Source organism: Trichosurus vulpecula, chromosome 4 (assembly GCF_011100635.1).
Source record: "Trichosurus vulpecula isolate mTriVul1 chromosome 4, mTriVul1.pri, whole genome shotgun sequence".
Lineage (NCBI taxonomy): Eukaryota > Metazoa > Chordata > Mammalia > Diprotodontia > Phalangeridae > Trichosurus > Trichosurus vulpecula.
Window position 1 is genome coordinate 302,063,591 of NC_050576.1, and position 14,531 is coordinate 302,078,121.

The 14,531-nt window shown below is 39.1% G+C and overlaps 1 protein-coding gene across 2 annotated transcripts in view; it reads left to right on the forward strand.

The window, feature by feature from the left end:
• CPB2 (carboxypeptidase B2) overlaps nucleotides 1-14,531 on the forward strand; it is a 50,557-nt gene that overhangs the window by 27,390 nt on the left and 8,636 nt on the right. Inside the window, exons 6-8 of one of the 2 annotated variants that reach the window (XM_036755320.1) lie at nucleotides 2,906-3,010; nucleotides 3,769-3,879; nucleotides 5,788-5,881. In XM_036755320.1, the coding sequence (XP_036611215.1) occupies nucleotides 2,906-3,010; nucleotides 3,769-3,879; nucleotides 5,788-5,881 (310 nt within the window). The remainder of the gene's footprint in view (nucleotides 1-2,905; nucleotides 3,011-3,768; nucleotides 3,880-5,787; nucleotides 5,882-14,531) is intronic. The other variant, XM_036755321.1, reaches the window with a different exon arrangement.

Sequence of the window (14,531 nt, forward strand, 5' to 3'; positions counted from 1 at the left end):
ATATTTAAAAATGTGTTTGTCATTATGCATTTTAAATCCATTACCTTTCTGGTTTCATGCTTCATCTTTGGTCTTCTGGAATTGTGGTTTGTCATTGCATTGGTCAGCATCCTAAAGTTTTTCAAAGTTGCATTTTTTTATAATGCCGTTGTTCTCCTAAATCTTCTCACTTCACTGAATCGGTTCATAGAAGTCTTCCCAGTTTCTCATGAAACTGTCCATTTCATCATTTCTTATGGCACACCGATAGCCTCTTACATCACAGGACTTTGAATGTTGTTGTTCAGTTATGTCTGACTCTTTGTGGCCCCATTTAGGGTTTTCTTGGCAAAGTTACTGGAACGGTTTGCCATTTCCTTCTCCAGATAATTTTACAGATGAGGAAACTGAGGAAAACAGGGTTAAGAGACTTGCCCAGAGTCACACAGCTAGTAAGTGTCTGAAGCCAGATTTAAATTCAATTCTTCCTGACTCCAGGATTGGCATTCTATCCACCACGTCACCTAGCAACATCCAGTGGGCAATATTAAATGTTAACTTTATTAAATAACATTTAAGAAGTCAAGCTATTCAAGTAATTTGTAGAGTATTTTTCAGCTTACTTATTCTAGAAGGCCCATTAAGATACAGTGCTACTTAAAATAAAGGACCAAACTAAGGTTCTTTATGACCAATTACTTAACACTTGCCTTTAAAAGATTTTTAGGTCAAAATAATCTTTTTCATGCTTTTTTGGCATGAAAATTCTGAATTCTCAGCTTAATTATTTAAGTATTTGATCAGATTCAAAGATCTTTTAAAAAATAAATATGTTAGTCCTAGCAATGTGATAAATGGAGTAAATGAGAATAAATAGTCAAAGAATAACAGTGAGGTTGTGAACCTGGGTGACCAGAAGGATGGTGACCAAAACAGGGAAGTTAGGAAGAGGGATGGGGCAGCTAGGTGGTGCCATAGTGCATGGAACAGCAGGCCTGGAGTCTGGAAGACTCATCTTCGTGAGCTCAAATCTGGCACTTACTAGCTGTGTGACCCTGAGCAAGTCACTTAATCCTGTTTGCCTCAGTTTCCTCATCTGTAAAATGAGCTGGAGAAGGAAATGGCAAAGCACTCCAATATCTCTGCCAAGAAAACCCCAAATGGGGTCATGAAGTGTCCGACATTACTGAAATGACTGAACAGCAGCAACGATAACAAAGGAAGAGGGATAAGATTCGGGCGAAGAGAGAATTCTATTTTGAAGACGTCCAGTTTGAGATGCCTTATGAGCAAGAATACAGGTTAGGCTTGGAGATGTTCAGAATACAATGGTCACCTGTGCCTCACTCACTTCACTCTCTAACAATTCTTGTATCTCTCTCTTAAGTCAAGAACATAGACTATTGACCTTTAGGCATTATTAGAGAATTCAACCACAAATTTGCTGTGATCTACCACTTGCCAAAGACTCCTGGGAGACACTTGAAATTTGAAGGACTCACTTGGGTGACAGTGGATAGATAGACTGCTCTACTTAGAATCAGGAAGTCCTTAGTTCAAATCTTGATTCAGATACTAGCTGTTTGATCCTGGACAAGATACTTCATCTTGCTCAGTCTCAGTTCCTTATCTTTCTCAACCAATTGGAGGAAGGAGCACTAAACTTCTAAAACTTTTCTTTAGAGAGAGCTCACAACCTTCCTGGTAATTCCTTTTCCCACTAGCAGTTCTGCTTGGCTTTGACTCCACTGAACACATGCCTCCTTCCTGGGTACCCTGTGGTATACCAGGGACCTCACTTTAAAACCGCCCCCAACATTTTTCAACTTCGTCTTCCTCTATTACATTGTAAGCTCCTTGAGGACAAGGATTGTCTCATTCTTAATGCTTAGCACAGTGTGTCTGGCACACAGTAGACATGGAATAAATGTTTATTGAATTGAATAGTAAAAACCAGGATAATAACAGTATCTTCTTTATAGGGCTGTAGAGAGATAATATCTGTAAAGTACTTTGCAAACCTTAAAGGACTATATAAATATTAGCTGTTATTATTATAATTATGTGAGTAATCTCTTCTTCTAGTTCAAGGTTTCTTAAGTCTGGGGGCCAGAACTTTTAAAAAGATATTTGAAGACTATTTTTCAATATAACTGATTTCCTTTGTAACTCTCTGTATTTTCTTGTATGCATTTAAAAATATGATTCTGAGGAGTCTGTAGGCTTTACCTTAGGATTATCTGAACTCTTTTCCTGGGTTCTGTTAGATCATCAGAAGGCAATGTGCCTGGACCTCATTTCATTAGCTCCCTGAAGAAATGCCTTCACTCAGTAAAGATTTATAGTTACATCCGAAGCTTTTATAAAATTATGATATAAGAAACATCCATTTGAAAACTGGCTCCTAGGCTTTTGCAAGATTATAAATGAAGTGATGGAAAATGCTATCCATGCCCAGAGAAAGAACTGATGGAGTCTGAATGCAGATCAAACAATTTTCACTTCCTATATATTTTTTTGGTGTCTTCTTCCTTTTGGTCTGTTTCTTTTTTCACAACATGACTACTATGGAATTATGTTTTACATGATTATACATATATAACCAGATCAAATTACTTATTGTTTTAGGGATGGGGGAGGGGGAAATTTGGAACTCAAAATTGGAAAAAATAAAATACTATTTAAAAAAGATTATAAGTGAAGATATTGTTCATGAAGTTATCCAGCATGTTTTAGGAAATAATCTAAAGTCTCCTAAGAATTCAGTGCCAGGAAAATTTTAAAAATCAGATAATGAGAGCTATATAATCCTTTTTTTTTAATCTCTACTTACCTCTCATGAGGAAGTATGCAGCTATTACCTAGAGCACCAGTTCTCTGGACTCATGCTCCATTTTCAACTAGAAATTTTCTCTTTCTTGTCCAGCTTTCTATAAAGGGAAACACATCAAGAAATGCTATATGGATTGACTGTGGTATCCATGCCCGAGAATGGGTGGCTCCAGCTTTCTGCCTGTGGTTCATAGGTTATGTGAGTCCATAGTCCCCTTTCTAGTGTTTGGAAGAATGATCTCAGCCCTGTTCTTTATTTTGTTTCTAATAATTCAGTCTTGAAAGTTTCATCCTTCTTTCCTACCCCATGCTGAATTTAAGTTAAGAATTAATATTATTAGACTTTGGATGTGCTTATGCATACTAAATGAAATGAAAAAAATGAATCCATTATCTTGAGAATTTCATTAAGAAAGGTTTTTTTTGTAGTGTAAATGACTGGCGTGAATTATCTAGATTAAGCCAGTCTCCATTTTTTCCATAAAACATTGCTAGAAATTGCATCAGAAAGTGGTTATTATAATTTCCCATAAGAACATACTATAATTTTTGCTACCACAGAGTGCTGTTCCAAATATTTTGTTATATAAAGGACAGTTCTTTTGATTCCTTGATCTCTTTGGACTAATAATGATATCACTGGGTCAAAAGGTATGGCAAAGTTTAGTAATGTTGTGGGAATAGTTCTAAATTGCTTTCCAGAATGACTGGACCAGTCCACAGCTCCACCAACAGTTAATGAATCACATTTATGCTAATTGTCCAGACCATGTGTCCATGATGGAACCACCTGCTGGAATGGAGTAGCATTGTACTGAGGTTGAAGCTTTAGTTCTTTTGTGGAATGAATAAACTTTCAAGGAGTAAAGTCCACAAACTTAATATATGAGGCAAATACAGTGCCTTTGCTGAAAGGAATTAAGAAAATAATTAATTGCATCTTATTTTGATTTTTAGGCAACCCAGTTTTATGGAAAACAAGCTAAAATCACCAAGCTTCTGAATCATCTAGATTTCTATGTCATGCCTTTGTTAAATGTAGATGGTTATGATTACACATGGAAAAGAGTAAGTGAAAGGGACTTAACATCTTAACATTCTCTGCATGGGGTCATGAGTGGATACCTCTTATGAGGTTCACACAGATAGTGGTCTGTGGGCCTTAACAGCTTATTACTAAAGAATCATAGAATCTGAGTTGGAAGGGACCTTAGAGTATATCTAGTTCAGCTTGTACCTTAATAAGAATTTCATCTAAAACATCCCCCCCAAAAAAATAGACATTCTCTATAGCTAGCTATTAATGGCAAATGGGCTAACATATGAAAAGCACTTTGAAAACTTGAAAGTCCTATATAAATGCTAGCCATTACTACTACTACTACTACTACTACTACTACTACTACTACTACTGTTATCCATGGGTAAAAGTTAGAGGTAGCCAGATGGCACAGTGGATAGAGTTTTATTTATTTCCTTCCCCGCAGGATTATGAGGAAACCATGTGGCAAATTTTAAAGTGTTATATAAATGTGAGCCCTTGACTAGGAGTCAGGAAGACTCAAGTTCAAATCCTGCCTTGTTTACTATTGCCTGTGTTACCCTGGGCAACTCATTTAATCTCTCTCCTTCTTAGTTTCCCCATCTGTTAAATGGGGATAATAATAGCACCTACCTCCCAGGGTTGTTGTGAGGATCAGATGAGATGACATATGTAAAGCACTTTGCCAACCTCAAAGTGCTATATAAATGCTAGCTATTAAATTAAAAATAAAAGAGTTATAAGGAAGAATTTGTTAACCACTAGCTCTGTCCTGATATGGACCGACTTTACTGCTTTGCCACTTGTAGAATGTCATCCTGGGTCATCACCAGTCATCTTGACTTTTGTCTTGCAATTGGACTCTGATGACTTGGAGGAGAGAATGAGGCTGATGACTTTCCACAGCCCTGCTTCACTTAAATCCAATTCATGAGCAAGTCAAGACATCACCCTCCTGATGTCATTGGTCCTCTTTGAGAACAAAGGATGCACAACTTGTAGAATAGTTTGCTCTTTGTCATGAAACCTATTGAAGCAGAGGCTAGCTTTTATAAAATGGATTCCTACATTGACAGGGAAGTTGGACTAGTTGACCTTTAACGTCTAGTCCACTTCAAAGATTCTATGAATCAAAGAAGAAAAAAATTCATAAGATGAAAGTGACTTGTCCCCCCAAATTATTGAGGCCAACCACCTCTAAGCAGGAGAGTATAATTTCTATTTCTCTTCTATTCCTTTCTGTTTAGATACACACATAGATGGATGTTATCTCACCCAGGTGGGTCAGGTTATAATTGATGCATTCTTGTCCAGCATGGTTCTTATCATGCCACCTGCCCATAAAGCACTGCTGTGATGCCTCATTGAGGTGTACAGGTGATTCTGTATTCTCACAGGCTCTGCTTAAATAACATCAGCTTCTTTAGGGCTTGCCAAACTGGAAGGGCTTTGACTACTTGTCTGGTGCTGAAATCATCATTTGTCTTGGCCACCAGGTGATAATTATTTTTAGTTACAGAAATTCATGGAACAGTCTCCTAAGGTTGTTAGGATTGTGATTTGCCTTGGACTAAGGAGTCTCTACACTATTTACTTTGGGATGGAATGACACAACATGAGTCATTGTAAGCTTCTAAGAAGGGGCTCCAAATGACCTTGAGGGAGAACGTGACCTGTAGGATAAATTAGAGGGAAAGGAAAGTAACAATAAGTAATCCAACTAGGAGATTAGTAAAAATAATCCAGTAGTCAGGTGTGGTACCAGCTGTGGGCAGGATGAGAAAGTTGCAGTTCAGAGAGGAAGAAAGAGTAGCAGGATGAAGCAGTGACCTGAGAAGAGTGAAGGAAGGCTATCCAGTGTAAACCGCTTAGGACTTTGTAAGTGATTTTTTCCTTTTAACCAGGCTGGCCTCTCACTTTTCCTCTCTGCTTAGGACCGAATGTGGAGAAAGAACCGTTCCCGGCATGAGGGAAATGTATGCGTCGGGACGGATCTGAACAGGAACTTTGCTTCCAAACATTGGTGTGGTATGATATGTCCTTTATACTGTTAGATGTTGTGAGAGTGAGTAACCTGGACATTTATTAACCTAGAGTACTCCATTATGAGGAATTTCCTTCTCCAGGGCTGGTTAGCCACTTCTCTGTACCTTAGAGAATTACCTAGGACACAGAAAGATTAAGTGACTTACCCAGAGTCACCTTGCCAGTATGTGTCAGAAGTAGGACTTGAACTCAGATATTTCCAATCTGAGGCTAGCCTTCTGTCTGCTGTAGCCAGATACAGTAAAACTTCATTTATTTGGACCACTGAAAAAAGAAAAAAACACATTCTGGTTTAGTGAAGAGTTGAACTATAGAAGTATTGGACAAGCTATTTAACTTTTCTGAGGCTAAATTTAGTTGGGAAAAATTTAAGTGATATTTTGGACAGTGAGTTCTTTAAAGAGAACATTCTAGAAAAAAATGACTCTAAGGACCCAGACTACTACTTCTGGTAGGCTTGTCACTGAACAAAAAAAGACTGAAAATCTTCCTTAAGCACTTCTTATCTATTAGGCTACCACTTTTTCCTTTTCTTTTCTTTTCCTTCCTTCCTTCCTTCCTTCCTTCCTTCCTTCCTTCCTTCCTTCCTTCCTTCCTTCCTTCCTTCCTTCTTTCTTTCTTTCTAGCACCCACTGGAATGATAGAGACTTAATTTCAGAGATTCATACAAGACTGTTTACAGATCATATCTGAGGTAAACCAAGTCACCAAGTGCTTAGTACATGTTAGGGTATTTCATCTTTCTGGTGAGTCTAATTCAAAAACTGATCTCAGTCATCAGCAGTGAAATTACCTTCTCAGAGAAGAAAACTAGCCCAAGTTGGAAGAAGAAAGTAGATTAGGCAGTGGCAAGAGATGAGCAGGAGAGGGTAATGCAAGATAGATTAATACAGTAATATAAAGTTTCTCTCCTATAATCTTTGTCTTCTTCAGAAATGACACCATACATTCATAAAATGTTACATCTGGAAGGGCTCTTAGAGACTTTCAAATTCCTATTCCACTGCTGTCATTTTACAGATGAGGAAATTGGGGTTCAGATACATTAAATGAGTTGTCCAAAGTCACACAGCTAGTTTGTGATAGAGCTGAGACTAGAGTATAAGTTTCCTGTCTTTTGGGCCCAGGACACTGTGTTTTTTTTCTCCATCACGATATTACAACATTCTGAATAGCAGAAAGGAGTCTGGTAAAAATAAAAACCCTTGTGCCCAATGGTTACGTGGTTTGGAAAAAGGGAAACAAAAACCAGTGGTAGAGTCTGTGCTAAGCTGCAAATGGCCCTGAGAGCTACTGAGTCAGAGCCCCAGGTCAGCTTTGTTGGCCAGTCCACTCTCCTATCCCCTCAATTTGGCTTCATGATCCTGGAGCAGGCTAACTACATCTCCTCTTCAGGATTGTAGGTGGGTACCCCCAGGGCACCTAGGTGACTCAGTAGATAGAGCACTGAGCCTGGAGTCAAGAGGACCTAAGTTCAAATCTGAGCTCAGACATTTACTAGCTGTATGACCCTGGGCAAATTGCTTTACCCTGTTTGCCTCAGTTCCTCATCTGTAAAATGAGATGGAGAGAGAAATGGCAAACCGCTCCAGTGTCTTTGCCGAGAAAACCCCAAATGGGGTCATGAAGAGCTGTGTACCACTAATTGACTAAACAACAACCTCTGGGGTATCTTTTCTCTAATGCCTTTGGTTTGAGCTCCTATCCAGTGGTATTCCCTCCACTATTAGCTACTAATGACTAGCACCTCAGCTCCATTTAATCAATTCACTTTTACAGAGGGATATTTATTTTAAATATATAGTAAGAACAGAAGCACCATCATTCCCTGCACCACCCCCCCCCAACACCTTCGTAGTACACTCTTCCCATCCTACTTCAGTCTCTGGGGAGAAAGGGCTCAGAATGCACAAATTTTCTATGTAGCCTTCGTCCCACTGAGTTCATATCCAAATGTGGCAGTGATGTTGGATGAGTCCTAGTCTTAGCTCCCACTTGGCTGAATCCTGGAAGTCACTCCCTGCTCCTTGGGGCATCAGTTCTGGGCTGGTTATAGAACACAGTGTGGACTTGACTCTCAGATGATGGCTCATTCTTGAAACTGACAAGATCGTAGTCTTGAACTTCTTTCACTCAAAACAAAACAACAACCTCCAAGGCAGGCAAGGAAACTAAGGCCCGTATTCACAGGGCCACCTGTTAGCATTGGGTGGAGAGAAGGTCCAAGGCTTCTCCTCTTACAGCACTATCTTTCATTGGACACTGTCAACCAGGAAGAAATCAGTTGAAGATGAAAGGCCAAATCAAGAAAAGTGGCTGAGGCTGACTAATGCCTTACAAAGGCACCCCTAGTTCCAGTTATGCAATTGTAACCAATCAAAGAGGCTGCTGTCTACCACATGGTTAGCACATCAGAATCAGTAACAGAATGTTTTTGCATGCTCCAGTGGCTCTCCATGGTACTTCCATTCTCCTGGAAGAAGACTCACCATAGTCTTCCATATGAAGGATTGCATTAATGTCACTCTGAATACCCATAAGGACTGGACTTCTCTAACACATCTCTGTCAGACTTATAGTCCCCTGCATAGGGACCATTTACTATCTCTCAGGTGAGGATACTTCATTTGAGAACCTCTCCAACCCATTGCGCCAGGACCTTCTCAGTGTTAGGGCATTTGAGGGTCTCATCTACAAGGAGATCACTAAGTAATTCTGTTGCTTCAAGAGGCATAGCTTCATTATGCCAACCTTATTTAACCTTTTCCAGCCTTCATTTCATTCTATAAAATGGCAATACTTTTTTACCTACCTCTCTCAAAGAGTCTTTGTGAGGATCAAACAAGATAACATGTTTTGAAAACCCTAGTGCTATGTAAATACTAGTGATGACAAGGATGATGATGATGATGAGTTTGATTCCACCAAAGGATGAGGACCTTCTATCTGTGGAAGTTGTCGTGACTTTCCTGGCTCAGGAACCAAACATGAGATTGGGTTGGGACATGTTATCAGTTCCTAAGAGTCCCCTGACGCTCCTTCCTCTCCTCTTCCCAGCTTGACTTCTGGAGAACACTGTTCTGGGAGGGGAGGTAAGGGAAGTTCATATGAGAGACAGATGAGCTATGGGCAAATAGGGTCCAAAGAGTGAAAAGGGGTGGGGAACTGAAGGATCAGATTTTCAGGTTTGATTTACCTCTTAGAGAATGAGAAAGGAGGATGAGGGAGCATGAATGAGGACTCTTGGCTTCTTATCACCTGAAATATATTAATTTAAAAAGAGAAAGTAGTAGCTGAAAGGAGGATTAATCTTTGAGCAAAAGGGAATTTATAGAGGGCAGCTTGGGAGAGGGGTGTTATTTTCTTAATATTCTGGTTAGTCTTGGCTCCCACACTGACCCACCTTTTTCCTATGCCCTTTGGGACTGTAAAGTACTGAGCAATTTGGTTGTTTTTCTGCCCTGATTCCTCAATGTTGTAATGACTCAGTCGCCTATGACTTTGGTAGTCATAGATGTAGCCTTTGCCTTAATGTTTAGCCAGAATAAGTGATTAGTTATAATGGTGCTAACCTGAGGATGATGGGAACTTGGAAGAATCAGAAGTTGAGCTTATGGAATAAGTTTCTGCATTCTTGAGAATTTGTTTCAGTGCCTTTCTCAAGAAGAGCACATTTCTGAGGTTGGGGGAACTGAAAAACCCTCACCCCGGCCAGAGAAGGGGAGTAGGGGGAAATCTGGCAGCCCAGCCCCGATGTGAATCACAGGACTCCCTTTGGATGCTCATATCCACTCTAGTTGTGTCAAAGTTCTAAGACAAAATCCCTCAATCTCTTGTAAACTTTTCTATTTTGTGGCTGAAGTGGCATGACTTCCCTGCCCCTATACTGATGTTTCTGTGTTGAGTTTGGATCCATGTCTCTGGTCTGGCTGTTTGGGGCTGTTTGGACCATTATATTGTGAAAAGTGGTACAGAGGAACCTTCTAATTTGAAACAAAACCATTCTCATTTCTCACTGGGTTGCACCACTGTGAGACGTCTCCAACTTTTCTACAATGAGCCTTGGTACTCCTCTTTATAGCTCTCTGATTGAAGAGTGGAGCCATGAACTCCAAAACTTTCATGGGGGGGCAAGGGGGACAGGGAATAGCTCAGAACATTTCTTCATTTCTCACCTGGCTGCACTACTTCTCCACCAGCTTCCTTTTGTGTGTTTTCTTCACCTGATAGACTGTAAGCTCCTTGAGGGCAAACACTCTCTTTTTGTATTTGTATCCCTTATGCTGAGCACAGTGCCTGGCATACACTAGGCACTTAATAAATGCTTATTAACTATGGAGACTCTCTTGAGGTTTGTGGTGAACTTTTAGCTGATCTGAGGCCATAGTTTGCTTGCTGAGAACCTAGAAAAGGGAAAGTTTAAAACACATTTTGAGTAGTGTTTGATTTTAAACATGGCATTAAATGTTTAATGTCACTTTGTTTAAAGTCACTTTAAAGTGACTATTAAGGTTTTTGCCTTAAACCAGACAGAACTGAATGTTCACTTGTCTTTCTACAGAAGATTGCTAGTATTGCACACATTTTTTTTAAAAGCAAATGAGCATTTTAGATTTTCCTTGTAACTGGTTTTCTGCATTTTTAGTAGTTGCTATTTTAAGGTGAATAAAAGGATAAATATATGTATAAGTGAGATAATATATGTAAAGTGCTTTTTAAGCCTTAAAGCACCATATAAATGCTAGTGATTATTATCATTGCTGCTCTTGTTATATTCTGAAATGTGTCGTTTCTAGAATCTGACCAAAAGTGGCATTATCAACATGTTTGGGAACAATCACTTTTTAAACAATTACTGATTTATGGATGAGTTAAAACTCAAGTTTAGCTTGTTTAACTGCATCCTTACTTGTTGAAAATAGCATAAGTAAAGTTTCTTATCTAAAAAAAATGAAAACAGGAATGTGGGGATATTGGGGAGGGAGGATTTAGCATTTGCCCAAGAGATCAGGAAAAATAAATGGGAAATATTATGAGACTACTTGTTTCAATTAATATGATGCTCTGACATGTGCTGTCTGACTAGAAATGTTCCTTGGTTAGATCTGTTTTTATTGACAGCATGGAAGGAATCCTGGAATTAGAGTTAGGAACAGCTGGGACTACAATCCCTCTTCAGAAACTTACTAATTAGGTCACCCTGAGTAATTTAATTAGGGCAGCTAGATGGCACCATAGTGCAGAGTGCCAGGCTCAGGAAAACCTGAATTCAAATGAGATTTCAGATATTAGCTGTGTGACCCTGAACAAGTCACTTAACCTCTGTTTGCCTCAGTTTCCTCATCTGTAAAATGATCTGGAGAAGGAAATGGCAAACTATTCCAGAATCTTTGCCAAGAAAACCCCAAATGGGGCCCAAAAAATACTGAAGAAAATAACATGTTAAAAAATAGACTAACCCAAATGGCAAAAGAAGTCCAAAAAGCCAATGAGGAAAAGAATGCCTTAAAAAGCAGAATTGGCCAAATGGAAAAGGAAGTCCAAGAGATCACTGAAGAACATAATTCCTTAAAAATTAGAATGGAGCAAATGGAAGCTAATGACTTTACAAGAAATCAAGAAATTATAAAACAGAACCAAAAGAATGAAAAAAATAGAAGACAATGTGAAATATCTCATTGGAAAACCCCAAATGGGATCACAGAGGGTTGGACATGACTGAAGAGTAACAACAACGAGTAATTCAAGTAATATCTATTGGTTTCAATTTCCTCATCTGTAAAATGAGGATAATAATACCTACCACATACCTCACTGGATAATTGTGAGGACCAAACGAGATAATGTACATAAAGCATTTGCAAATCATAAGAGGTCATATAGATGTGAGCTATTTACCTGTGTGACCTTGTCTGATAACTTGACTTCTCTAGTTTCATTTTCCTCATATCTTTTTCTTGCAGGCTAGAAACTTATGACCGCTGAAGAATTCCTTCAATATAATCATAATATTGCCTTAGTTGGCAGCCTAAAGAAAGACCTAACAGTTGTAGAGAATGCCCAGAGAAAGGAAAATGTAATGAGGGAAGGGATAAGCACTGACGTATGAAAGCAGGTTAAGCAAAGATGAATACTCTTGTCTGGAAAAAGGAGAGCCAGGACCAACATGATCAAAGTCTATACAATCAGGCATGGCATGGACGGAGTGAGTTTATCTACTAAATCTCAGATTAATGAAACTAGAGGAAAGAGCAGAGTTTAGAACAAAATAAAGGAAGGCTTACTTTTCACAAAGTAGTAAATTTATTGCCCTGATAAATGGTGAAATTTGGAAATGTAAAAAAAAATTAGATAAGATATTGAATGACAATTCAAAAATATGTTTTTAAGGGAAGTCAGAATGTTTATAACATCACCTATCTCACAGGGTTATTTGGAGGATTGAATGAGATAGCATACATAAAGCACCTGTTGTTCAGTCATGTCTTACTCTTTGTGACCCCATGGACTTGGCGAAGATACTACAGTGGTTTTCCTCTTCCTTCTCCAATGGATTAAGGCCAACGGAGGTTAAATGACTTGCCTAGGGTCATACATCTAGAATCTGGGGCTAGATTTGAACTTGGGGCTTCCTGATTCCAGGCCCAGCACTCTATGCACTGAGCCACTTAGCTGCCTCCACAACAATCTTCTGTGGTTCCCTAATTTTTTTTTCTGCAACCTCCTTGACTTGGAGAAGGGTAGTACCTACAGTGGAAATAAATGGTAGGCTAGAGGGAGATGCGATTGTGCTAGTGACAAGCAGAATGTGGCAGATTTTTAGCTTGGGTTTGCCCTCTCTGTAGGAACAGGAAGGAGACAAAGTTTCTTTGCTGCAGCTACAAACTTTGCTTCTAGGGCTAAGAAATCAAACTGTTAATACTATACTTCTACCTTCATTACAAGTTAAAAAGACTTTTTCAGATAGCCTGGGACTTCCATCCTGATTTGTAACATAGTTTTTTCATGCCAGACCTATTATTTGGTGTAGGAAGCTGCAGATGAGGAACTTCCTTTCTTAAGGCTGATCAGCACCTTCCCTGAAATTCATAGGGCTAGAGATTGTTTGGGGACAGTGAGAGATTAAGGGACTTGTTCACGGTCACATATAGCAATGTGTTAGAGCTGGGACTTGAATCTAGGTCTTTCTGACTCCAAGGTCTTTATCCACTGCATCCCACTGACTCTCAGCATTGTTTTTTTCTTTTTTTTCTTTCAATGGGAAAGTGATTCCAAATTCCAAATGACTTGGTGAAAAGATGATAAAAGATGGACCTACTTATGTTCTCTCTATATTATAGGCCAATCCCATTGCAACAAATATTATCACAACACAAATCTCCTAGACTTCTAATAAACAGATTTCTAATCTTTAGGCAATTTCCCACTTAATTCTAATTATATTCATAGCATAATAACATTATTACAGCATAACAAAAGAATTATGAAAAGTCTCATAAATTTATTTTTATTGGTTTTAAATTAGTTCTACATACCCTCATTTAGATGTTGTTTTGTAAGCATTCTTGAGGTTTGCTTCCCCCTCCCCCCATGAATATTATATTGGGTATCCCCAACCAGACCGACAGGTTGGGCTTGTGTCTTTTAATTTTTTTCTAGTCCCCCATTATGTCTTTAGGACTTGTGGGTGCCCTTCATTTATATGTGAGCCTTCCCCCGAAAACTGTCCCAAATATAAGGTATTCTTATCATAATCACTAAAAACCATAGCTCATAAGCCCCCACTGATATGCTTATTGTTTTTAGTCATTCAGAAAATACTATTATTTCAAAACAAAGACATTCATGAAATGGCAGAGTAAGAAAAAAAAGCAATAGAATATTTTGCCCATGAATCTGTGGCATATCTGTAGGGGACATGTGTGGCTAGAGTGTATTTGTATGTTTGTGAATGGACATACATGAGGAACATGTGACTAAGGCACACACATGTAGAAGCAACTGATGATACGACAGTGATGTCATCTGATGATTTTATTGTACTTCTCTTGTTGGATCAATACTCTGCTAGAAATTGCTCTTTTCAGGGACCTTTTCTTGTGCACCACATCCCAACATATTTTGACTGTTCTTTTCTTCTAAGTTTCTTGTGCCTCTCCTACTCCCCAGCCTTCTCTCCTCAGTTGCTCTCACTGTTGACCCCTACTAGGCCTCAGCTGGAGTCCTCAGCTGAGGTGATATATCCTTCCCTTACGAGAGGGACTGGATTCTTCCCTCTTTTAGATTAGAGTGCAGTGTTAAAGGTTTATTTCTTTAAATTAGAATGGTGGACCCTTAACACAGAGTCATTGGCTAGTTAGACCCCCTAGCCTACTCTCCATCTTATCTGTCTTTGAACTAACATTCTCTTGCCATCAGGAGCCATATGCATGTACCTATGTCTATCTTAGAATAAAAGGTCTTTGTAAATCTCACTTTACCCTTCTATGGGGACCCACTTCCCCCCAAATCCATTTCAAGGAACTCAGACAAAGAACCCTTCTAGGATCTACGTGGGTTTGTGGCATCATAATTTTCCTTCAGCCTCCTCCCCCCAGTTGCTTGAGTACCCCATGAAAATTAAGGTGGGGAA